The sequence below is a fragment of the Gobio gobio genome (genome assembly GCF_949357685.1).
Source record: "Gobio gobio genome assembly, chromosome: 21".
Taxonomy (NCBI): Eukaryota; Metazoa; Chordata; class Actinopteri; order Cypriniformes; family Gobionidae; genus Gobio; species Gobio gobio.
The window spans coordinates 48,978,149-49,005,835 of NC_137117.1; the positions used below are offsets into that span (position 1 = coordinate 48,978,149).

The window sequence follows — 27,687 nt, forward strand, 5'->3', positions numbered from 1 at the left end:
AGCCTGGCTCCGCCCTCCTACGTACTTCTGCTCAATTTTCATTTTCCTTCAGTACTCCGTCTGGGACTGCGCTATAGGTTTTCTCCAAACAAATTTTTACCGGTCCAATCAGCGAACAGTGGGAGTGGCTGAGAACGACGATGTTGATGTCGTGCGCTAGTCTGAGATCACATACGTCACGACCAAACGTTAGTGATTGGTTATGGCAGATCCAAAAGTTTTTAACTTCAACAGAGTTCCCGCCTTCAAGGAAGAAAACGCTTGTCAATGGAGAGCGGCCAGACTCTCTGTACAAATGAAATGTACGAGTGTTTGGTAGGACCAGGCTAACGTCAATGTGCATTGTGTGTCGAATAACGTAAATGGCATTACAATCTGAGAAATTCGAGAAGGTCAGCAGTAGTTTGCATCTCTGGAAATGAATGTGTATTGTTTAACATTTTTGTCTGGAAATATTGCTGAATTGACTCGTCAAGTTCAGCTGTTTATCTCACCTCGGCTCGCATTCAAGTGCTGCTCGGTCTGGACAATAAGTCCTGCCTCCTTCGATTTGATTGGATGTCTCAAACATTTTGACATTGACGAGCGCTTTTACACCACTGAGACTGATCAGGCTAAATAGATTAGCGTTTTCCCCTCAAGTGGGCCATTCGTCTGGGCTGACGGAAGGATATAGACTAGGCTACGCAAATGTACTATTATTCATTCTTCATATATATTTACGTAGTAACAGGCCGGCCCACTTTGTCTAGCGGCCCACCGGGAAAATGCCCGGTGCTCCTGATGGCCAGTCTGCCCCTGCCTATGGTCTATATTCATAAATCTGGTCTTATTTTAAACTAGACACTTGAAAATTGAGTCTTCTCGTTTGAGTCGTTCGTTCAAGTCCCTATAAGCTGAATGCAGAAACAGTTTATCTCTCGAGTCTCATTCTTTTGTCACGTGACGTGACAGTCGTGTTGGATACAGAAATGAATTAATTCACAACCTTCCTTACAAACAAGTGCAGAGTTTTTTTGTTTGTTTATTTCAGTTTTTTAGCTAGTATAATAATTGATTTTTCTATGGAGCCTGGACAGATTGGGTTGGTCAGAACGGATAGGCACGAAATGAACGAAATGTTTATTGCACATATCTTCTGATGATTTTATAATAATAAATATATTACAACTGTAATATATTGTTACAACTGTTACAAAAATAATACGACTGTAATTTCAAATGTATATGTTGTGAGACACTGACCGGGAAGCGGTCATGTGAAAAAAGAACGAGACTCGAGAGATGAACTGTTTCTGCATTCAGCCTATGGGGACTTGAACGAACGACTCGAACGAGAAGACTCGAGAGATGAACTAATCTTTTCTGTTTCCGTACGCATGTATTTACATATATGAGGCATTTGCATCGGGAGGTGAGGTGAACGAACAGACTGCATAGCCTGAAGCAAGCTATAGCAATTAATTAATAATTTCTTTCTCAAAGTTTGGCCATGGCTGCATTAGCTTATTTTTAATTTTTATTCCAAAAGTACTAAATGTGTTGAAAAATGTAACATGTAACATTTTAATTAGATTCTGCTGAAATGAACGAAATGACTTGAAAAAAGATTTGATCATTTTGCTGAACGAGATTCAAAGATCAGAGTCAGTAAAATGATCCGAACTTCGCACTACTATTACAAACACTGTGCAAGAGAATGCATTTTGATTGGTTACTACGTCCATCAATCAAACCTCTAGGCATTGACTGACATTATCCAATGAAAACCATGGGCGCTTTGACTGACACCTGCTGGAGCCAGTAAGGCTCTTCCTGTATATATTGACTCATCAGAAAGCCTGTGACTGAAGGAGAAAGACCTGGGAGGATTTATATTATGCGGAAGAGACTAAGCTGCAGGGGAGATCGCAAGAATACTGATTCAAATCGATAGTTCATTGAAAATTACTCTAACTCAAAACGCTCATGCAAACAATGGAGGATTTTTAGTTTTTTTCCCAATTTTTTTGTTGTTTTGTTTTGAATCTTTAGTGTTTTAGCTTTTCCATTCTATGGCACCTTTAATCATCATTGACATGATCAACTCTAAAACTCTTCTGTCGTGTTTTCTTTCCCCTGAACACACTCAGTGAGTTTTTGTGCTTGTTTTCATAGTGACTTACATTGTAGGAAGTCTTTCCTGGTCTTGGGAACTGCGGCTGTGGAAATCAACAGACATGAAGAGTGTGATTATCATTACAAGAGAAAATGATCCCTGCATCCATTGCTAATACATGCAGAAATCCTCCAACACAGAAGATATTTAGAGAAATCTTTCTGCTGTTTACAGAGCCCAAATCCTGACACAAGCACTATTGAGGGTTTGACACTATTGACATTTCACCATATTTGATTTGGCTTTTGTAGACATGAACTGATCACAGAAAGGATTTGAGAGGGAATATGATTAAAATTTCACTTTGTACATAAAGTAATCGAATCGTTTCATAAGACTTGGATTAAAGGTGTAAGTAGTGGTGTAAGTACAAATCTGTCTAAATCTGTGTTAGTGAGCACTTCTCCACACCTGTGAGGTGATGGATTATCTCGGCAAAGGAGAAGTGCTCACTAACACAGATTTAGACAGATTTGTGAACAATATTTTAAAGAAATGGGCCTTTTGTGTACATAGAAAAAGTCTTAGATCTTTGAGTTCAACTCATGAAAAATGGGGACAAAAACAAAAGTGTTGCGTTTATAATTTTGTTCATTGTGTGAGTGTATATATATATATATATATATATATATATATATATATATATATATATATATATATATATTAGTGCTGGGAATCGATTAAAAAAATTAATCACATTTTTAACGTTTTCACGTTTTTAATTTTTTGATATTGTAATAATTTCAGTTACTCTACTAATTAAGGAAGAAACTATTTAAAGACAGCATATTTTAAATATGTGTTGTATTGTCATGTTTTTATGAATGAAGGCCAGTATCACTGATGCTAATGTCTCTATGAAACATTAATGACGTTACATTACAGTATAACTCAAAGCTACCAATCTCAACATTTATTAGGCTTTAAAAAAAACTACTTTTAATTTAAGTGAATTTAAAACAATCTTTACATAAACCCATTATAATAAATGTTATATTTACCTGTGGCCTTCCCTGTTAGACATATACAGAAATGTAATAGTTATCAAACACCTTTCTTAACTGCATAAATAATAAATGAAATATAGATTAATCCTCATTAAAGCTACAATTTTCTCTGTTCCCGTTGTTCTGTGATGAACATTAAAGGGTTAGTTCACCCAAAAATGAAAATTCTGTCATTAATTACTCACCCTCATGTGGTTGGACACCCGTCAGACCTCCGTTCATCTTCAGACACAAATGAAGGTATTTTAGTGTAAAGCTGATGCTGAGAAAGGCTTCAGATAGGCCTCCATTGGCATTCAGTACATTTCCTCTCCCAAGACGCATAAAAGGCATTTAAAACGTTGTTACAAAGTCCATCTCACCACAGTGGCTCTACAATAATTTTATGATGCGACGACAATAGTTTTTGTGCGCAAAAAAAAATCAAAATAACACCTTTATCCAACTTGTTCTTGTCTTCCGTGTGTGCCTCCACGACGCATGCGCGAGAATATGACGTAGCGCCGGGGTTCGGGAATCCATGAAATGCACACTTTAGTCCGATTTTGAACACTACGCCGAGACCTAAAGCACGATCAATGTAGAATCAACAGCTTAGACACGCGCGCCTTACTCTGCTTGTAAACAAATCTCTTCTGGGTCATGTGTCCGAATGCCGGATCTGCGTCATATTCTCACGCATGCGTCGTGGAGACACACACGGAAGACAAGAACAAGTTGGATAAAGGTGTTATTTTGATTTTTTTTTGCGCACAAAAACTATTGTCGTCGCATCGTAAGATTATTGTAGAGCCACTGTGGTGAGATGGACTTTGTAACGACGTTTTAAATGCCTTTTATGCGTCTTGGGAGAGGAAATGTACTGAATGCCAATGGAGGCCAATCTGAAGCCTTTCTCAGCATCAGCTTTACACTAAAATATCTTCATTTGTGTTCCGAAGATGAACGGAGGTCTGACGGGTCTCGAACGACATGAGGGTGAGTAATTAATGACAGAATTTTCATTTTTGGGTGAACTAACCCTTTAATGACAGGCACCATCAGTGCTCCTGTCACTTTAAGAGCGGCCACTGACGAACATGACGCGGATCTCACGCGCTGTCCCGCGCATCTCATTTCCTCACAACTCTTTAAGTTCATTTAAGACTTTATTTAACTAATTTAAGACTCCTGATATGAGAATACTCCAAATTCTCTGTATTGTTGTTATTGTTTGTTCAAGAGCAAAAGAGAACTCGATGTGAGCAGGAAACTGATGCGAATTTGTCTGTGCGTCGAGTGTGTGCGTGTGTCAGAGTGTCCCTTGATTGGCTGACATGAGACGCAGCCACAGACAGGACACTGACACACACACACACACACACACACACACACACACACACACACACACACACACAGACAGGACATTGGCATACAGCGCGTTCTCTTGTGTCTTGTCGCGCTTGGAAGCATTTACATGAATAGGAGCGTGATCATATAATGTAACGCTGGGCAAAAATGTATATAAAAATGGATGCTGCATTATTTGCGTTAAATATTTTTGATGCGTTAAGCTGAAAAAATTAATCGCCCGCGTTAACACGTTAATTTGCCCAGCCCTAATATATTTATATATATATATATATATATATATATATATATATATATATATATATATAAATAAAGAGAGAGAGAGAGAGAGAGAGAGAGAGATAAAGATGCAAAGACATGTGCACATGACACTTACCTGAAGACGGTATGGGGCCGATAGTGTCACTGGCTTCACTCACTCCCACTTTACCCACTATCCTGTAGCGGATCAAATACTGCTTCCCAAACTCCAAGCCAGTCAGATTAAAGTTTTCATCAGGTTTGTTTATGACATTCCACTGTTCCCTGTTCACCTGCCGGTACTCCACTCTGTACTGCACAGTTTCTCCAGTTGGGGACTTCTGCAGTTTCAGGGACACACTGCTCTCCTGGACCTTCTTCACTTCTGGTCGAGGAGGCTTTGACACGGGCTGGAACTGAGTGTCTGTCAGCTTCCCTTTTTCATACAGACGGATGGAGGAGCCTGGACTGGATGGATCAGAGATGGCTGACATAACGAATCTGTATCTCTTCTCATCTTTATTAGCCTCTGAAAAACTTCTGAAAAGAGACAAGTTCTCTCTTATCTTTGAGATGACAGCAGTATCGTTGAACCACTTTCTGACAGATACCACAGAAACCATGCTTTGTTCCCCATCTAGCGCTTTAAACTTGTCAGATTTCAGAAACTTCTTCAGGGTTGAAAGATACGGGTCTTCATACTTCAGGGATGTGAAGGTCAAGCACACCACAGCATCAATATTAAGATTAAGGTGGATGGTGTTGAGGCGGTCTGAGTCTTCAGTTGTGATTCCCTCCAGCATCTTGGTGTGAGAAGTCAAGAGGTTAAGTTCAGACTTTGCACCATCTAACCACTGGCTAAGACTGTCAGCATTAAAAGGGGAGCTGTAGTGGATCTTCTGAAGGTCTTCTAGCGACTTCTCCTCCATCTCTCCTCCTCGTATAGCAGGCAAGACCCTGCCCACTGCTTTCAGGAGCATTGTCTTGTAAATGCTAAATGAGTTCTGAAATGAATGCAGCCTCTCTTTGATATCACTGAAAGCATTCACCAATGTTTTTTTGGAGAGGTCGTTGTATGTCCTGTCTAATTCTCCCAGCTCCTCCATTATATCTTCAGTGCTGGAAACCAGACGTGTGGTGATTTCTCTGTCCAGCTGAGCAGCTTTTGGATCCAGTAGAGAAAGAGGATAGAGCCAGACTCTTATTGGAACAGCATTCTGTGGATTCTCCTTCAGGATAGAGGGGAGCTTCTTGTACACCTCTACGGCCTCCATGAAAGTGGTGGGGTTCTGCTCAAGGCGGAAGTCACCATGAAATGTGCAAGCAATGTTCTCAGCCCTTTGCTTATCAGCATCTGTCATTTTTAAAGCTGCTTCTCCCTCAATAGACAATAGAGGAATCTTCTTGACCATGATATTCAGTTTTCCCTCAATCTCCTGCTTATTTTCCTCTTCTGAAAATCTCCGATCAAACACCATGAAGGCCTGAGCTCCGTACTGTACAGCCGTGACCACATGAGTTGCAGTTTTCTGGTCAAACACCTGAGGGTAGGTGATCTGGCCCAGATGGCTCATAGTGAGCTGTTCGAATCTGGTGGTTTCACTGTAATACATTGTTACTCTGGACTGTTGGTTTGAGGATTTGGTGTCCCGCAGAAACTTGGCAGATCCTCCCACCTCCACCAGCCCTCCTAAGAAGCTGGCCTTCAGGGAAGCACTTACATCCAGGAGATTGGCCTTACTAGAGAAAGAGTCGGAGCCACTGAAGTCAAAATCTGTCTTGGGCTGTGGACGGGTGTCCAAATCTTCACTCAGTGACTTCTTATCCCACAGAGTAACACCTGAAATGAGAAATCACTTTAACAGTCACGTATGAGGACGCAATGCACTCTTGAGGGGAAAATAAACTTTTATTTATTTTAGGTTGATAAAACACCTGGAATGAAGGTATCCTTGCGGCAGTCATACAGCATACCAGGAAACAGAGGTCTTCCTAGAGCTGCCACTTCAATGGGCGCTGATGCCAAGGCTGCAATAAATAACAAATTAAAGGTCATATTTATACTTAAAATATTTATGATATTTATATATATATATATATATGAACAAAATAACATCTGGTGATAATGAATAATGTGTCACTGTTTCCCCACCAGCATTTTTTTTATAGAGTTGCCAGCCACCACCAGCATTTTTGATCATTTACAGAAAAGTTTTATGACTCCCAGAATATTTTGCTGTATGAATATCTGAACATGCAATATGTCAAAAGACAGAACAGACCCTATACTTAAAAAAAGTTTTATTCTAGCAATGTAGGGCTGTCAAAAGATTAATCACGATTAACCCCCTCGAGTCGGCCGGCGTCATCAACACACTTTATGTCTTATCAGCAGGGTTGCCAACTTTTGAGATCAGGTTGGAGTGAGATTTTCTTTTCTTTTTTTTTTGGGGGGGGGGGGGGGGGGGGGGGGTACTTAACCAATTACCGTACGATTATATCGATTTCAGTATCAATTCATAGCCTGCTGTACATATAAGATTATATCGTATATCGATTTCAGTATCAATTCATAGCCTGCTGTACATATAAGATTATATCGTATATCGATTTCAGTATCAATTCATAGCCTGCTGTACATATAAGGAAATAAGGATATGTACGTTATTAACATTTTAAAATTTCCCATTTAAAGAAATCTAGTGTTTGATCATATCAAAATATTTATTAAAATGCAAAACTGCAATACTTTTTTGAGCAACTAGATTAGATACATGTATTTTGATTAAAGAGCCATAAAGGCACCTATAGTGGGTAATGGCATTACAAATGGAAATTATTATTTTTCAAGCCACAAAATGACTCTAATTTGCCTCTTTGAATAAGAATTCTCTAATTCAACCTTAATACTAATTGTAATATAAATAAGAAAAATATTAGAAGAAAAATATTTTAAGTGGTCAGGACCATAATTATTGCACAGATAGTATTTAGTACCAAAATATATATATATATATATATATATATATATATATATATATATATATATATATATATATATATATATATATATATATATATATATATATATATAATATATATAATATAATATTTTTGAACTAAAATATAGAACATTTATTCAATTGAAAAATAGTTAAGGTGTATGGTCACATTTGACCATCAATGTGTATGAGTGTATGAGGGCTAAATACAGGAAAAACATTAATGTTAACAATGTTGCATCTCCATCACTCTCTATAATAAAACGATCCTGTATGGTTGACGTAATAATCAATGCACACTATGCTGTACTGTTTACCAAAACTTGCTGCAAACACCTGAAGTGGAGATGTTGTGTATCAAGCCATTCAAATGCATTGAGCGCTAGAAGTATTGAGAGCTCCGTGGAGCACGTGACCGCGCGCGCACCCGCGAGATGAGAGAGCATTCCGCAACTCCGTTTTTCAACACTCTGGCTTTAACTGTTATGCCATATTAGCGCCAAAACGCTATTTATTGTTTGAATTTCGCATTAAAACTTAAACAAATCTAAAAGCTTAGACTTTGTTTAATATCAAAAGCAGGTTTGGCAGTTTGGCGTGAGATTAAGTTGGGCAGCGTGAGAGCGTGAGACAGAGCCTGAAAGCGTGAGTGTCACGCCAAATGCGTGAAAGTTGGCAACCCTGTATCAGTGCCAAAGAGACTCAAATAACTTTCTCTTTCAGGCAAGTGTTATACATCATTATAATTATAAGTTTCTTCTTTTATTTGTGTATGGTCACAATAAGAACAAAATGTTGTGCTTTTTGCAAAATAAAGAAAACAAACATGATGCACAATCTGCAGCCTCTCTGTCAAAGATGTTCATTCAGATAGTCTTCAGAAAAGGAACTCTATTTTAGTGAATACTTGTCTCACAAACATGAGGCATATGTCTAAAGAAACGCTGAAACAAGTTTTAAACAATGTAAATCAAAACGAAAACAAATATTCTCTGTTTATTTAATCTTTTTGAAAAGAGAGAGATGTCAGTCGCTTTGAGCCTCTTCATTATCAGCTAATGCGCCACGCCCATGGAGCACGCATTCTTTTCAGATTCAAATACTGACGTGATCTATGAGAACAGAATCCACGCCCACACCAACTCAAATAAAAACATCAAGAGAGTTTTGGACAGATTATATCGTGTTTATTGTAAAATAGCCTAGTGTTGCATCAATAAAGCTTTTATTTGCAAATGTTTGCTCAGATGCTATAAATATAGAACCAGTCAAACGTATTGTGTTCAGTAGCCATTAAAATGAATTTTGTTTCATATTGATGTTTAAATATTATAGCCTAATGTTATTTATTAATTTAATATATGTTGATTATGAAAAGTGAACAGCACGAGTAATAAAGGACACATCAGATGTGCAATATATCAGAAGACATGGAGTTTGTCAGAAATGATTTTGACAAATTCATTTAGTTTTGTTTTGTAGAAAGCCTTTCTTTAACTTCTTAACCCGCACCGGTTCGTGGGCGGGGGGATTGACGGAAGTGGGCGTGTCTGTACTTTTATTTGCTTTTGTTTTATACAAAATATTCAATCAACTATCACAAACTATGCATCATTTGAAAGCTAAAACACTCAAGATTCATGTTCTGAACTTGTTTTTGCAATAAATACACCAGAGAGGAAAGGGTTAAATGAAATGCTAGAGGACCGGCCATGTAAACATTAGCATAATATCAGCGATACTCATCTTTCATCTCCTGCCGTTCAGATCAGATCGGACGAATCCAATAAACCCCCGCATACATGTCCGTGTAAGAGTCTACTCTTCAAAATGCATCCCATTTTTTAATCCAAAACGACGAAAAAATAGGGAAAAAACAAAAAATCCTCCATTGTTTGCAAGAGAGTTTTGAGTTAGCGTAATCATTCATGTCCATTTTCAATGAAATATCGATTCTAATCCGTTTCTGGCAAACTCCCCCTGCTAGAATAGTCTCTTCCATGTAATATGAAACCTCCCTCGTCTCTCTCCTTCAATCAGAGTCTCTCATGTGATGCATCATATAGAGGAAGCGCCTTACAGGCTTGGTGAGCTGTCAATCATTGCGCCCATGGTTTTCGTTGGATAAAGGCACTCGGTGCCCAGCCAATGCCTTTCCAACAAAGGTTTGATTGATGGACTTAGTAACCAAGCAAAAGGCATTATCTTGCGCAGTTTATGTAAGTAGGATTTGGTGAAGACTGTTAGTGCTTAGGCTTTCATAACACCGGCACGCTGTCTACACGCTGTCTGTCTGCACGCTGTCTATGGCGCCTGCTAGTGTTTAGGGCAGAAACTGCAGTGGAGCGCGCAGATTCTATGACGGACACTTCTTATCAGCTAAATGAGTTTTTTACACTTTGTAATTTCTGTAAATAGTTGCTTTAGTTTTTCAGTAACTGTTTATCCATTATAATTAGCAGTTTATTGCAGTTTATTGCAGATTTATTTGAATGAAAAACTACTCTTTACAATAGCAAATCTTCTGAAATAAATGGCCTTTTTGAAAGGACGCCTAGACTTTTCTTGACATAAAAGCTTACAGAAGCTACATTACTGAGAGAATCATCCTCATATTTGAATCATGACATGATTACACATTCACATTTATATTTAAGTTATTTTCAGGCTCTTAACATTAAATTATCATATTTTTTTCCCTAAGTAAAACATAAAAAAAAACGTGAGTCACTTACATGTATATTTACATGTATATTACTCTGTTCCCATATTACTTTGAGTTATTATGACTCTTAGGTAGCAATATTTAAAGTGTCTAGTTTAAAATAAGACCAGATTTATGAATATAGACCATAGGGTTTAAGAACTGCAGACATTTTCATTTGGGTATATCGTTTTCAAAGAATTCTCAAAAATAGGGGCGCCAGTTAAGAGGTTAAAGTGAATTTCGTTTTATAAAAATTATATCTTAATTTTAATCTATGCTTTTAATATAGTTGCTTCTTATTTAATAAGGGTTAATAAATATAACAGACAATAGCCTTAGCACTGGCGATCATGCATTGCATGCATGTCTCATAAATGAACTGAAGCTCGTAATGATATTTGAGTATTGTGTAAATCAGATAGTTTACGAAATCAAATGATTCCGAAAATTGTTCCCGCTGTTATGACTGGGAAAAAGTGTCCCAATCAACCTGAAGTCACCATATACTTTTTGAAATCATAATTGCATTGCATTATGTTGTTTTAAATCCCAAATATTTTACTTGTAACATTCATTATTACCAATTATTCAATTATTTGTATTTACTGAATACTAACTGAATTGTGTTCAGTGTCACAATATTACTGTTTTTTACTAGGGATGTCCCGATCCGATCATGTGATCAGAAATCGGGCCCGATCACGTGGTTTGAGACTCGATCGGAATCGGACATTACCTCCCGATCAGGACTCGGATGTATATATGTACAGGGCTGGATTAACATAAGGGCTAGCTGGGGCTGAATCCCCAGGGCCCGAGCACAGAGGGAAACGGCATTACCTGATTAAACCGCGAGCGCATCCAACAGACTCAAAGCGCGAGAGCTGCTGGATCGTCTCACGCAGAGCTGACCAACTCGTTCGGCGATTTTGCCGCTTTATTGAAGTGATAACGAGTTACGAGCACCAGGCACAACATATAGTGTACAGTAAAGGCTCTGTGGAGAAACTAGCTGAACAAGACTGAATATCTCCGACCATGTAAACTGAAGTGTTGAGGTAAACTAGGCTGCCTACACGATGGCCGTAGCCAGCTAATGTTATGAGGTCTGGACCTCTGTATTTTTCCGAGGTGTACATAATACATTAATCATTTAGTAGACACTTTTATCCAAAGTGACTTACAAATGAGAGCAATAAAAGCAACTAGAACAATCAAGGGCAACAAATTGTTAATATGTGTTAAATGTAATAAATGTTGCGAAATAATTGCCTAATAGAGTATTAACACTACTTTAGTGCTGCAAGGATATCTTCTTGTCTGAGCTGCCCTGCCTGTGGTCCGTCACCGCTCATCAATATCAAAATATTTGAGATGACCAATCAAATTAAAGTATGCGGGCTTTATACGCAGAAGCTGCTGTGCAAGTAACACGCTTCAGTAAATGGTGCAAGATGCAAGTAGCCAAACAAAACATTTCATATTTGACAGCTGTTTTAATATATACAATGTTAAACAATGAAAAGACTATCAACCAGAGCTCAGCTTTAGGAGGGGAAGAGACAGGGCAAGAGAAGGAGACAAAAAGAAAGAGTGATGTAATAGAGGAGGCTTATAGAAATGAGAGAATGATGAAAAAAGGAGAGAGGAGGTATGACAGATAATCTACTGCCCACTAACATATAGAAGTATATACTTATATTATAGAAGTATCGGATCGGGACTCGGTATCTGTAGATACTCAAATTCAAATGACTCGGAGGCAAAAAAAACCTGATCGGGACATCCCTATTTTTCACACATGTGTTTTCACTGTTATATGGTAGGGGGCGCTATTACACATCCATGTTTTCACTGTTATACGGTAGGGGGCGCTATTACACATCCATGTTTTCACTGTTATATGGCAGGGGGCGCTGTTACACAGCCGTGTTTTCACTGTTACACGGTTGGGGGCGCTATTACACATCCGTGTTTTCACTGTTATACAGTAGGGGGCGCTATTACACATCCGTGTTTTCACTGTTATATGGTAGGGGGCGCTATTACACAGCCGTGTTTTCACTGTTACACGGTTGGGGGCGCTATTACACATCCGTGTTTTCACTGTTATACAGTAGGGGGCGCTATTACACATCCGTGTTTTCACTGTTATATGGTAGGGGGCGCTATTACACAGCCGTGTTTTCACTGTTATACGGTAGGGGGCGCTCTTACACATCTGTGTTTTCACTGTTATACGGTAGGGGTTGCTGTTAGACATCCGTGTTTTCACTGTTATACGGTAGGGGGCGCTCTTACACATCTGTGTTTTCACTGTTATACGGTAGGGGGTGCTATTACACATCCGTGTTTTCACTGTTTTACGGTAGGGGGTGCTATTACACATCCGTGTTTTCACTGTTATACGGTAGGGGTTGCTGTTAGACATCCGTGTTTTCACTGTTATACGGTAGGGGGTGCTGTTGCACATCTGTGTTTTCACTGTTATACGGTAGGGGGTGCTATTACACATCCGTGTTTTCACTGTTATACGGTAGGGGTTGCTGTTAGACATCCGTGTTTTCACTGTTATACGGTAGGGGGCGCTGTTACACATCTGTGTTTTCACTGTTATACGGTAGGGGGTGCTATTACACATCCGTGTTTTCACTGTTATACGGTAGGGGGCGCTGTTACACATCCGTGTTTTCACTGTTATACGGTAGGGGGCGCTGTTGCACATCTGTGTTTTCACTGTTATACGGTAGGGGGTGCTGTTACACATCCGTGTTTTCACTGTTATAATGTAGGGGGCGCTATTACACATCCGTGTTTTCACTGTTATACGGTAGGGGGCGCTATTACACATCCGTGTTTTCACTGTTATACGGTAGGGGGCGCTGTTAGACATCCGTGTTTTCACTGTTATACGGTAGAGGGTGCTGTTGGACATCCGTGTTTTCACTGTTATACGGTAGGGGGTGCTGTTAGACATCCGTGTTTTCACTGTTATACGGTAGAGGGTGCTGTTAGACATCCGTGTTTTCACTGTTATACGGTAGGGGGCGCTGTTAGACATCCGTGTTTTCACTGTTATACGGTAGGGGGCGCTGTTAGACATCCGTGTTTTCACTGTTATACGGTAGGGGTTGCTGTTACACATCCGTGTTTTCACTGTTAAACGGTAGGGGTTGCTGTTACACATCTGTGTTTTCACTGTTATACGGTAGGGGTTGCTGTTACACATCTGTGTTTTCACTGTTATACGGTGGGGGTGCTGTTACACATCTGTGTTTTCACTGTTATACGGTGGGGGTGCTGTTACACATCCATGTTTTCACTGTTATACGGTAGGGGGCGCTGTTAAACATCTGTGTTTTCACTGTTATACGGTAGGGGGCGCTGTTAGACATCCGTGTTTTCACTGTTATACGGTAGGGGGCGCTGTTACACATCCGTGTTTTCACTGTTATACAGTAGGGGGCGCTATTACACATCCGTGTTTTCACTGTTATACGGTAGGGGGCGCTATTACACATCCGTGTTTTCACTGTTATACAGTAGGGGGCGCTATTACACATCCGTGTTTTCACTGTTTTACGGTAGGGGGCGCTGTTAGACATCTGTGTTTTCACTGTTATACGGTAGGGGGTGCTGTTAGACATCTGTGTTTTCACTGTTTTACGGTAGGGGGTGCTGTTAGACATTTGTGTTTTCACTGTTATACGGTAGGGGGTGCTGTTAGACATCTGTGTTTTCACTGTTATACGGTAGGGGGCGCAATTACACATCTGTGTTTTCACTGTTATACGGTAGGGGACGCTGTTACACATCTGTGTTTTCACTGTTATACGGTTTGGGGTGCTGTTACACATCAGTGTTTTCACTGTTATACGGTAGGGGGCGCTGTTACACATCAGTGTTTTCACTGTTATACGGTAAGGGGCGCTATTACACATCTGTGTTTTCACTATTATACGGTAGGGGGTGCTGTTAGACATCTGTGTTTTCACTGTTTTACGGTAGGGGGTGCTGTTAGACATCTGTGTTTTCACTGTTATACGGTAGGGGGCGCTGTTACACATCAGTGTTTTTATTGTTATACGGTAGGGGGCGCTATTACACATCTGTGTTTTCACTATTATACGGTAGGGGGTGCTGTTAGACATCTGTGTTTTCACTGTTTTACGGTAGGGGGTGCTGTTACACATCTGTGTTTTCACTGTTATACGGTAGGGGGCGCTGTTACACATCTGTGTTTTCACTGTTATACGGTAGGGGGCGCTGTTACACATCTGTGTTTTCACTGTTATACGGTAGGGGGTGCTATTACACATCCGTGTTTTCACTGTTATACGGTAGGGGTGCTGTTACACATCTGTGTTTTCACTGTTATACGGTAGGGGGCGCTGTTACACATCTGTGTTTTCACTGTTATACGGTAGGGGGTGCTATTACACATCTGTGTTTTCACTGTTATACGGTAGGGGGCGCTGTTACACATCTGTGTTTTCACTGTTATACGGTAGGGGCGCTGTTACACATCTGTGTTTTCACTGTTATACGGTAAGGGGCGCTATTACACATCCGTGTTTTCACTGTTTTACGGTAGGGGGCGCTATTACACATCTGTGTTTTCACTGTTATACGGTAGGGGGCGCTGTTAGACATCCGTGTTTTCACTGTTATACGGTAGGGGGCGCTATTACACATCTGTGTTTTCACTGTTATACGGTAGGGGTTGCTGTTAGACATCTGTGTTTTCACTGTTATACGGTAGGGGGTGCTATTACACATCTGTGTTTTCACTGTTATACGGTAGGGGGCGCTGTTGCACATCCGTGTTTTCACTGTTATACGGTAGGGGGTGCTGTTACACATCTGTGTTTTCACTTTTATACGGTAGGGGGCGCTGTTACACATCTGTGTTTTCACTGTTATACGGTAGGGGGCGCTATTACACATCCGTGTTTTCACTGTTATACGGTAGGGGGCGCTGTTACACATCTGTGTTTTCACTGTTATACGGTAGGGGGCGCTGTTGCACATCCGTGTTTTCACTGTTATACGGTAGGGGGCGCTGTTGCACATCCGTGTTTTCACTGTTATACGGTAGGGGGCGCTGTTGCACATCCGTGTTTTCACTGTTATACGGTAGGGGGCGCTGTTACACATCTGTGTTTTCACTGTTATACGGTAGGGGGCGCTATTACACATCCGTGTTTTCACTGTTATACGGTAGGGGGTGCTGTTACACATCCGTGTTTTCACTGTTATACGGTAGGGGGTGCTGTTACACATCCGTGTTTTCACTGTTATACGGTAGGGGTGCTATTACACATCTGTGTTTTCACTGTTATACGGTAGGGGGTGCTGTTACACATCCGTGTTTTCACTGTTATACGGTAGGGGGCGCTATTACACATCCGTGTTTTCACTGTTATACGGTAGGGGGTGCTGTTACACATCCGTGTTTTCACTGTTATACGGTAGGGGGCGCTATTACACATCCGTGTTTTCACTGTTATACGGTAGGGGATGCTGTTACACACCCGTGTTTTCACTGTTATACGGTAGGGGGCACTATTACACATCTGTGTTTTCACTTTTATACGGTAGGGGGCGCTGTAACACATCTCTGTTTTCACTTTTATACGGTAGGGGGCGCTATTACACATCTGTGTTTTCACTTTTATACGGTAGGGGGCGCTATTACACATCTGTGTTTTCACTGTTATACGGTATGGGTTGCTGTTACACATCTGTGTTTTCACTTTTATACGGTAGGGGGCGCTATTACACATCTGTGTTTTCACTTTTATACGGTAGGGGGCGCTATTACACATCTGTGTTTTCACTGTTATACGGTAGGGGGCGCTATTACACATCTGTGTTTTCACTTTTATACGGTAGGGGGCGCTATTACACATCTGTGTTTTCACTGTTATACGGTAGGGGGCGCTATTACACATCTGTGTTTTCACTTTTATACGGTAGGGGGCGCTATTACACATCTGTGTTTTCACTGTTATACGGTAGGGGGCGCTATTACACATCTGTGTTTTCACTTTTATACGGTAGGGGGCGCTATTACACATCTGTGTTTTCACTGTTATACGGTAGGGGGCGCTATTACACATCTGTGTTTTCACTTTTATACGGTAGGGGGCGCTGTTACACATCCGTGTTTTCACTGTTATACGGTAGGGGTTGCTGTTACACATCTGTGTTTTCACTGTTATACGGTAGGGGTTGCTGTTACACATCCGTGTTTTCACTGTTATACGGTAGGGGTTGCTGTTACACATCTGTGTTTTCACTGTTATACGGTAGAGGGCGCTATTACACATCTGTGTTTTCACTGTTATACGGTAGGGGTTGCTGTTACACATCAGTGTTTTCACTGTTATACGGTAGGGGGCGCTATTACACATCATGTATGATGATTATATGTAGAGATATAGTAATATTACTGCTGTAATATGAGGAATTATGTAGCTTGAAGAGCAGGCAAAAATTAAATCTGTACATATAAACAAATTACAATAAATCCTATATGATTTTAATTTGACTAGCATATGATTCAGTATAAGAACTTTATATGATTTGTATATGAATATCAGGAATTTTCTACGAATACCATACACCATTGCATACTGTTGACATGTTAAACTCAAATAAGATTTTTACAGTATTCTTACATGACCTAAAAATCCCCTACAAGTTTTATGTGTGCTTTTTAGTATGAAAGTAGCATAAACGGTCTGATTTTGTGTATTGGCCTTACATGAAACACATATAAGATCATTCTGGCTGATTAAAGTAAGGAAGAAATATCGGGAACCGGGTTACATATACGTGACCTGAGACAATTTTTCCTTCTGATGATTTTGAATCTGTCCCTGTGATATTGTTGATAGCACATTCATCACATTTAGTACCATTTCAATCATACCTGGATATTTAGCATTTTCTTTGACTTCCACAGCTAGGGTTGCCAACCATAAACATGTACAGTAGATCCAGCTCGGCTGCTTCAGGGACATCACAAGTGCCGCCATCTTGGACCTGTGTGAATGTCAGTGAAGTTCAATGAGGAAGAAGTTCAACACCACGACCGTGTCTTGTTTAGTTTCATTGTCACAATCTGCTTTTCCTTTCACCATTTGCCTTAGTTCTCCTTGTTTGTTTGTTGTTTCTGAAAGTGCACACCTGTTCTGTTGTTTATCATTCCATTTCCATGTGTATTTAAGAACTCAGTTCTCCTTAGTTCAAGATTCTGTGTTGTTAATGTTAAAGAGCCCCTATTATGCAAAATTCACTTTTACATGGTGTTTGAACATAAATGTGTGTTGGCAGTGTGTGTACAGAACCACCCTATAATGGTAAAAATACACCCACTACTTTTTTAATCCCTGTAACTGTGCGTTCACACCGCCGTCGGCGAGAGCGTCAAAGCGGCCGGAGGTCATTCGTTTTCAATGGGAGACGACGGCGAGCTCTGCCGAGAGCGTCAAAGTGGCCGGAAGTCATTCGTTTCCAATGGGAAACGACGGCGAGCTCTGGCGAGAGTGTCAAAGCGGCCGGAAGTCATTCGCTTTCAATGGGAGACGGCGGCGAGCTCTGGCGAGAGCGTCAAAGCGGCCGGAAGTCATTCGTTTTCAATGGGAGACGACGGCGAGCTCTGGCGAGAGCATCAAAGCGGCCGGAAGTCATTCGTTTCCAATGGGAGACGACGGCGAGCTCTGGCGAGAGCATCAAAGCGGCCGGAAGTCATTCGTTTCCAATGGGAGACGACGGCGAGCTCTGGCGAGAGCATCAAAGCGGCCGGAAGTCATTCGCTTTCAATGGGAGACGACGGCGAGCTCCGGCGAGAGCATCAAAGCGGCCGGAAGTCATTCGTTTTCAATGGGAGACGACGGCGAGCTCCGGCGAGAGCATCAAAGCGGCCGGAAGTCATTCGCTTTCAATGGGAGACGACGGCGAGCTCCGGCGAGAGCATCAAAGCGGCCGGAAGTCATTCGCTTTCAATGGGAGACGACGGCGAGCTCCGGCGAGAGCATCAAAGCGGCCGGAAGTCATTCGCTTTCAATGGGAGACGACGGCGAGCTCTGGCGAGAGCATCAAAGCGGCCGGAAGTCATTCGCTTTCAATGGGAGACGACGGCGAGCTCCGGCGAGAGCATCAAAGCGGCCGGAAGTCATTCGCTTTCAATGGGAGACGACGGCGAGCTCTGGCGAGAGCATCAAAGCGGCCGGAGGTCATTCGTTTTCAATGGGAGACGACGGCGAGCTCCGGCGAGAGCATCAAAGCGGCCGGAAGTCATTCGCTTTCAATGGGAGACGACGGCGAGCTCCGGCGAGAGCATCAAAGCGGCCGGAAGTCATTCGTTTTCAATGGGAGACGACGGCGAGCTCCGGCGAGAGCATCAAAGCGGCCGGAAGTCATTCGCTTTCAATGGGAGACGACGGCGAGCTCCGGCGAGAGCATCAAAGCGGCCGGAAGTCATTCGTTTTCAATGGGAGACGACGGCGAGCTCCGGCGAGAGCATCAAAGCGGCCGGAAGTCATTCGTTTTCAATGGGAGACGACGGCGAGCTCCGGCGAGAGCGTCAAAGCGGCCGGAAGTCATTCGTTTTCAATGGGAGACGACGGCGAGCTCCGGCGAGAGCATCAAAGCGGCCGGAAGTCATTCGTTTTCAATGGGAGACGACGGCGAGCTCTGGCGAGAGCATCAAAGCGGCCGGAAGTCATTCGTTTTCAATGGGAGACGACGGCGAGCTCCGGCGAGAGCATCAAAGCGGCCGGAAGTCATTCGTTTCCAATGGGAGACGATGGCGAGCTCTGGCGAGAGCATCAAAGTGGCCGGAAGTCATTCGTTTCCAATGGGAGACGACGGCGAGCTCCGGCGAGAGCGGCGCGGCGCGTCTTGAAAGATTTGGCCGTCGAGGAGAGTTGAAATCAGTTCAACTTTATGGTAATGAGCTATGATGCGGTTTGGTTTTTTGTGGTACACACATCCTTACAAGTACGATTTTGGCTGTATTATTTGTGTCCCTTTCAAAAATTGCTTTGTGCCATAATAGACATTAGCAATAATAGACATTAATAAGCAGTTTATAAATACAACTGTAAATGCTTTTTTCTTATTTATAAGCATATCTATATTGTCTTTATTAATTGTATTTTCATACTTTATAAATGATCAATTTATTATTTCTAAATCATTACATTATTTACAAACCAGTTATTTAGGAGTTGTCAGTGGTTCATCAGATCATGTATAAAGTGTAAGTAAAGGATTAATAAACTATTTAAATATACATTTATACATCTTATTATTTAGACATATAGTAATAGTTGCTCAGTGTGTTAATAAATGCTTTACTAACATATTCCTACTGTAATTGATGATTAATTCAGGTAGTTATAACACATTTAGTAGTTGTCAGTGAACTATTTCTGTGAGCTCATCTAAAGTGAGGATGGTTTATGCCTCGTAAAGCTTTTACAGAGGAGATTTAAAGGCTCAGTTTTCTTCAAAAACAAAAAAAGGAAACAAACACAACACAGAGTGATACAGAACTTGCAAGTATTTATTTGAAAATGCAAAACAATGAAACTGTCCAACTGGTAACTTGATATAAAATTAAAAATAAGCTTCTGCAATGTCATAAAAAAATAACATTTCGGTACACCTCCAGAAAACATAACTGCAGTCAAATGAAACTAAGCCTCTGCAATCTGATATAAAAATAGGTTTCTGTGTAAACTTTGCTGAATAGACATTTACCCGTGTCAACACTGGATTACAGGAGTGCCAAAATACAACAAATAACATTTGAATAAAACAATTGACCAATTCCCCGAATTTAGTGATTCAGGACTTTGAATTGCCATTGAGTATGACGTGCTATATTAATAAATTGATGAACTCACAAAAATAATTAACTGAATATAACTACTAAATGTGTATACATGATAATAAAGCATTTATTAACACAGTGAGTAACTATTACTATATGTCTAAATAATAAGATGTATAAGTGTACATTTAAATAGTTTATTAATCCTTTACTGACAACTCCTCAATAACTGGTTTGTAAATAATGTAATACATGATTTAGAAATGATAAATTGATCATTTATAAAGTATGAAAATACAATTATTAAACACATTATATATATGCTTATAAATCATGAATAAAGCGGTAACACTTTACAATAAGGTTCATTAGCTAACATTAGTTAACTACATTAGTTAACATGAACAAATAATGAACTGCACTTATAAAGCATTTATTAATCTTTGTTAATTTCAACATTTACTACTGCATTCAAATATTGCTAACATTAGTTAGTGCACTGTGAACTAACATGAACAAACCATGAACAGCTGGATTATTATCAACTAACATTAACAAAGATGAACTAATGCTGAGCAGAGGTGTTGTTCATAGTTAGTTCATGTTAACTAATGCATTAACTAATGTTAACTAATAAAACCTAATTGTTAAAGGTCCCATGGCATGGCATTTTTCTATTATTTTATAATGTTTCCTGAGGTGTACTTATATTGTTAGTATGATTTTTACATCATAAGATGTCATAATTTAGAAATAAAAGGCATTTTTGTCTATACTGCTGTTTGCCCTGTGGCTGAATGCCCTGTTTCAAGAGGCGTGTCTGCTGTGAGACTTCAGTAAAAACGCTCACTGTTGTGATTGGCTGACATCTTTGCATTTGAAATGAGCGGAGGGGGCGTGGTTTAACGGCTGCTGCCAGAGAGACGGATGGACCTGAGTTCACTTCACATCAGTTCTCTAAGCACGTCTCAGTTCAGTGAACTGTTGTAGTTACAGCATATACTTCAGGTTATTAGTTTATTTCTAGTCGGAGGGGCTGTCACTCATGTCAGAAAGTTAGTAACTTTAGTAAATTATGGATCAGCGCTGACTGGAGACTCGAACCGTTTAGAACGATTCAGTCCGATTTGGTGAACTGATTCGGTTCACTAAAAAGAACCGGTTCAAAAGAAAGATTGTTCGCGAACCGGACATCACTAACGTACTAGAGACGGAGCTCAGCGATTGCTAACAAAGTTATTTATAGTAACTACTGAGTTATGAGAGTGCTGTCAGTCAGCGCGAGTTTATTAGGGGTTCAAGCATGAAATGCTGAAACCCTATTGTAATTGTAAGGATTCGTAAAACGCATCGTGCAGGCCAAACCGTAAGGCCTAGAGACTTGAAACCTGGCCAGATGGTAGGCCTCAGTTTGGGGACAACCTATCAGAGTATGACCCCGAATGGCCCATAGGTGGCGCTACAGCAACCAAAAGTTCAAAATTGCTCATAACTCTTAGACTGTTTGTGCCAGGATCAAGTGTCTTGTATCGTAGGAATCCTTGGCTCAAGTCGGAAAAAATGGCTATCTCCGATTTTGATGTAGGCAGGGAAAATTTTCTTCTATGTCGAATTTTGTCCAAAATCTACTTTTGCAAACTAGTCCCTGGTTTTTCGCCCGATCGGAACCAAACCAGTCTAGGACAATTCTCTGGACTCTCTAGATCAATAATTATCAAAAAAAAGTTGAACTTTGGCATTTGGGTGGCTGTAACAAGGTCATTTAGAAAAGAGGCGTGGCCAAATACACTCAAAAGCCTATAAATCCCAAAGGAAAACTCAAAACTTCACCAAAATTGATGAGCATATGTGTCAGAACATGGTAAGGAAGCATGCAGAGTTTCACGGAGATCGGACCATAGGTGGCGCTATAACTGGCAAAAAGCCTTCATTCTTATTAGGGGTTCAATCATGAAATGCTGAAACCCTATTGTAATTGTAAGGATTCGTAAAACGCATCGTGCAGGCCAAACCGTAAGGCCTAGAGACTTGAAACCTGGCCAGATGGTAGGCCTCAGTTTGGGGACAACCTATCAGAGTATGACCCCGAATGGCCCATAGGTGGCGCTACAGCAACCAAAAGTTCAAAATTGCTCATAACTCTTAGACTGTTTGTGCCAGGATCAAGTGTCTTGTATCGTTGGAATCCTTGGCTCAAGGCAGACAAAATGGCTATCTCCGATTTGCTCGCCCTTAAGGCGCCAATTTCGAGTAAATTGCATTTTTTTGAAAAACCTATTTTTGCGAACTTCTCCTAGGTTTTTGGCCTGATTGGAACCAAACCACTGCAAGACTATTCTCTGGAGTCTGACAATCAATAATCACCCAAAAAATTAAAAATTTCAATTAACGGTCGATAAGGGGAACCAAAATCTTTGATGGCACCAGGGCCATTTTTACTAAAATGGTTATAAATTGTCAACGGAAAGAGATTTTTTTGCTAAACTTGGGATACATCTTCGTGAGCTCAATCTGAGATCACTTGAAAAAAATCGCAACAATTGGCCACTAGGTGGCACTATAAAACGGTTATAACTTGTGAACGGAAAGAGATATTTTCGCAAAACTTTGGACACATGTTCATGAGCTCATTCTGAGGTCACGTGAAAAAAAATCATGACAATTGGCCACTTGGTGGCGCTATAAAATGGTTATAACTTGTGAACGGAAAGAGATATTTTCGCTAAACTTGGGACACATGTTCATAAACTCAATCTGAGTTGACATGAAAAAAATCGTGACAATTGGCAACTTGGTGGCACTATAACAGTGGAAAAAATCATGAAAATAGCTATAAGCGCACCCAACCGTTAGTCTACTGAAAATTGGCATGCAGTGTCTTTGTCCAGGGTGCCATGATAGTCTATGAGAACATTGGTGTATCTAAAAAAAACTCAGTATACGTCATTGGCACAATGCCTTGAAGGAGCCTTAGAAGTTTCAAGCCCGTGTTTTTTTCACAGGAGTGACCTCCTAAGAATCTTTGCAGAGTTCAACAATACCAAACATACCAGGTTTCGCCTTATGGTTTTAAGTGTCATTTAGAGCTTTAAAAAATTGTGGTTATCTTCAAAGCCGTTAGTCTGATCGAGACAACAACAAAAAAACTAAGGACATTTGAAAACATAGGTAAATGGCTAAACAATAATGCCAAAATTTTAAAATTATGATCGGAACTGACAAAAAAATTAATTAAATCCAATCAATTTCACCCATGGATCATTTTGATGCTCTCACATGTTTGAAACGAACAATGATGGATTGTGATGAAATTTGTTTTGAATTGGGACTGGCGAATCCCCGTCCACACTGTCAATAACCGTTTGCAAAGACCCGCCCACTTTAGTTACTATTGCTATGTCTGACAAGCGACGCCACTCTCACACCACACCAAGTTCTCACGCAGTGAAAAATACATTGCGGATCAGAGAAAAGACTGCGCGCTGACAGACAAGTACTTTTGATATGAAACAAAGTCTCACCTTTCAAATGTAGTCATTTTTTAGAGACATTTAAACAATAAATACCATTTTGTGTCTCTTTAATGTGTCTGAGAGATCGCTGTAGACTCGAGGCTCAGTTAAAGCTGCTTGTGAACCGATCATCTCTTCCTTCTACTTAATTTATATAATTAAAATAAACATGAAGGAACATAAAAGGAATGCTGTTTTAAAGTGCTAAGACGTCAGTACACTTTGTTTTTCAAATTTAAATCCTCCTATGTTAATCTACTAACTCTCCTGACTGCTTTGTTGGACAAAATGGCGGATTATGATTAGTCAGATCACCTGTCAATCAAACTCCCTGCGAAGGGTCAATTGAGAATGCCCGTGCGCACAATCCTGATCTAATCGACAACTTTGCAGTTGCACATAGTAAAGCCCGGAAAATCCCGCTATAATTTAAGAGAGCATCTTTTTCATGTATTTGGACCTAGGCCTAACAATGTGTTATGGTGCGCTGGTGACAGTGGGTTTTTTTTTGTTTTTGTTTTTTGGTGAGCGTAGGCTCCTCCTGATTTTGTTAGTCATCTCATCTCTTATATGCTGTGTATGATCATATCCTGTCCTATTCATGGTAGACTACTCGCGGACATTGCGTCATCAAGGGGCCCGCCTTGATAATCCTACTTAAGGGCCCGGTGTTGGCTCGTTACGCCACTGAATATAATTGTCTAAACTCCTAATCAAAATTACATATTTACAACAAATTTGACACATATATATGGGCACACTTGGAGTACTACCAATAAAAGTGGTGGAGATCAGGCAAGACTATAAGAAGACTCAGGCAAAACGTGCTATAACTGTAAAAACGCTTTAAAACCATATATTTCCTATGGTAAACTGCCTGTATTGGCTGTAAATTGACTTTTTCATCTATTACGGCAGTTGTTAAATGCTTGCTAAATAAAACTTAATGTTTTTTGATGCTTGTGTGCTTCAAGGCCTTAAAGGCCTTAACTGCTTGAACCCCGATAAATGCTGCTTGCAGCTTTAATTGTGTTTGTATCTGAGAGTTCTGAATAAACACGAGTCCCAGTCACACCGAGTCCGTCTTCATCATTATTACCAACTTTGTAACACATGCAAAGTACCATTACAGCTGTCGAGATGAACAAGTTACGAGTAAGTGTTGATAATACCATTATTTTTAGATGTTCCTATCGTATGGAAAGCGTTAGTGACACGCATTGAGTACACAGCGCAAACAAAGACACAACAGCAGTAATCGAATGTAATCCAGTTTATTGTGGGCTAGGCTGGCTAGCCCGGAGACCCTCACGTTTACTCCCTTCTGCTTAATCTCACGCCGCGTTTGGTGCCTCCGCTGTGGGCCAGATGCAGTACTGGGGGTCGGGGATGTTGAAGGCCGACCGGTCAGTGCAGCCCGAGCTTCGGCGTGTGTAAGGTTTATCTCTAAAGAGATGTCAGTCTGCCGATGTTGAGCAGAAACGACTGAATGCACATTTTAGAACCGATAGACGCGACGAGGACGTACAAAAACATGGACTCACCAGATAGAAAACACCGTTCTGTCTGGAGAGAGAGAAGCCGCTGCGTGTGCACGAATAATAAATAATTAGCTGCACATCAGAAATCACTGATCACAGATCAGAAGGAACTGAAAAAAGACTTCTGTTTTCATTTGTACATCCAAACACTGAGAAACTGCAGCGTTCACTCGTTCACAACCCATGATCTCTCGAGCGTTTGCATGGGCGTGGCAGATTCTCTGGGTGGAGGAAACCGCTCCTGCTTGGACGTCAAACCAGGAGACTTCAGGATTGGCTCGTCTGGCCTGTCATTTTCTCAAAGGCAGAGAAAGACAGCCAGAACTCGGGTTTACACCGATCAACATTTCTATCCACTTGGGGACAATATTCAGGCTAGGGGAACTCATATTAATGTTGAAATACCTCATAAAATGAAAATTTCATGCCATGGGACCTTTAAGTGTTAACAATAAGCATTTATAGCTGTATTTATAAACTTCCTATTAATGTCTATTAATGCTTTATAAATGATGAATGAACTATTTACTAATGCTTAACTAATGCTTCGTAGTGTGCAGTTATTATAAAGTGTTAACAATGTGATGACCTTTTTATGATGTTTAATGATCAGCAGGTGTGGGTTGTCATCAGATGTGTATTATGTTGAACTCATGCCTGATATTTTGTGACAAACGAGCACTCAGACAGAAGCTCTCACATCACATGAAGATCGTGCGCAGAGAGCAGCGCAGAAACGCAGTGTCAACGCTGTCCTGTGATTCATCACTAAAGTAGCTTAGAAACTCACCCATTACACATTTGTCTTCCTTTGAAGTAACTACACACCACAGCTTCATAATTAATAAAGACGGAGATAATTAATGAGACACACACACACACACACACTCTCTCATTAATGCATTCAAATTAATGTAATGTAGGCCTACTGCGCTAGATTATCTGTATCTGATGTACAACAAGCAGAAATCTGAAAGAAATGTTCTGCCCCATAGACAATAACTGCTGAAAGTGAGCCGTTTCCTTCAAGTATTTTAAAATCACAAAGAGATGCACTTTTTCATTAGACAAAAAAATCCCACCTTTAATAGATGAACATTTTTACAGTACAAACCTCATCAATGAACTATGAGGGCCAAAAAATCAAAGCAAAAAAATTAAAAAAACAAAATAATTGTTCGTTAATCGTAATCGAGGTAAAATGTTCAATTAATCGAGACTTTAGCAAACCAGGCACAATAATCACAAAAACTATCACAATAATTTATGGATGGAATTGGCCAAATTTAGTTTCAGACCTCGCCTTCCTACCAAAATCAATCAAGAAAATGCACAATTAATTTCAAGAATATTACAATTGCATCAACTCTGACAGCCTGGTGGAAAGAAAACAAAGTTACTAATTCACCACTAACACCATGTAGACACACCCCCATCTGCTCCAACCCTGATTTCCAACTATTCACTAATTCTGTCAATTTTCCAGCATTGCACTAAAAAGGACTTCCTCACCTCCATCACTTGATTCAAAATAACAGATTAGCATCATTTAAACCACTAGCCCAGAGGTACGGTTGTAATGATCACCAGCTGGAGTGCCCTTGAGAGCCACCAGAGGGCACTCCACACACAAGACTATTATCACTCACAAACTACATTTCCCATAACTCACTGCCCGGACCCATCATCACTTATCACTAATCACATTCACCTGTCCCTCATTCACTGATTGCATTCACCTGTGTCTCACCATCCTGTTAGTATCTGTCTATTTATACCATGGTCATGCATTCACACTCCGCGAAGTCTTGTTTAGTGTTACGCTGCAATTCCGAGCATTCTCCTGTTTTTCTTGTCTGTTGGTTTTGGATATCTTGCCTTGTTCCCTGGATTACTCTGTTGCCTCTGGTCCCTGCCTGTTTTGTTTGTTTGTTTGTTTCTTTGTTTGGACTGCCTGTCTGTGTATGACCATTGCCTGTACTTTGGATTACGCCTTTGGATTGCCCTGTAATAAAGCTGCATTTGGATTCTCAACCTCTGTCTCGGAGCAGTTTGTAACAGAAGACTTCGCCGCTATGAATCCAGCAGCACAGTTAATGCGTCTCCGTCAGGGAGATCGCCCCATCGAGGACTATGTAGAGGACTTCATTGAGCTGGCCCATTTGACTTCAATGGACGAGGTATGCCTCATGATATTTTTCAGAGGAGGACTATCTGAGCCACTCAGTTCTATCATGCCTTTGCATGATCCTAATTGCTCTCTAAAAAAGTACATTGACATTGCATTGCAACTGAGCGGCTCTGCTTTTACAGTGGGTATAAT

General features: G+C 40.6%; 1 protein-coding gene across 1 annotated transcript in view; it reads right to left on the bottom strand.

Annotated features, from left to right (window-relative positions):
• Positions 1-27,687, bottom strand: part of LOC307117367 (neoverrucotoxin subunit alpha-like) — a 43,271-nt gene that overhangs the window by 9,856 nt on the left and 5,728 nt on the right. The window contains exons 2-5 of the mRNA XM_079802180.1: positions 17,402-17,514; positions 6,691-6,783; positions 4,892-6,595; positions 2,166-2,201 (exon numbers count right to left, since the gene is read on the bottom strand). Coding sequence (XP_079658306.1) covers positions 2,166-2,201; positions 4,892-6,595; positions 6,691-6,783; positions 17,402-17,507 — 1,939 coding nt within the window. The 5' untranslated portion in view covers positions 17,508-17,514. The remainder of the gene's footprint in view (positions 1-2,165; positions 2,202-4,891; positions 6,596-6,690; positions 6,784-17,401; positions 17,515-27,687) is intronic.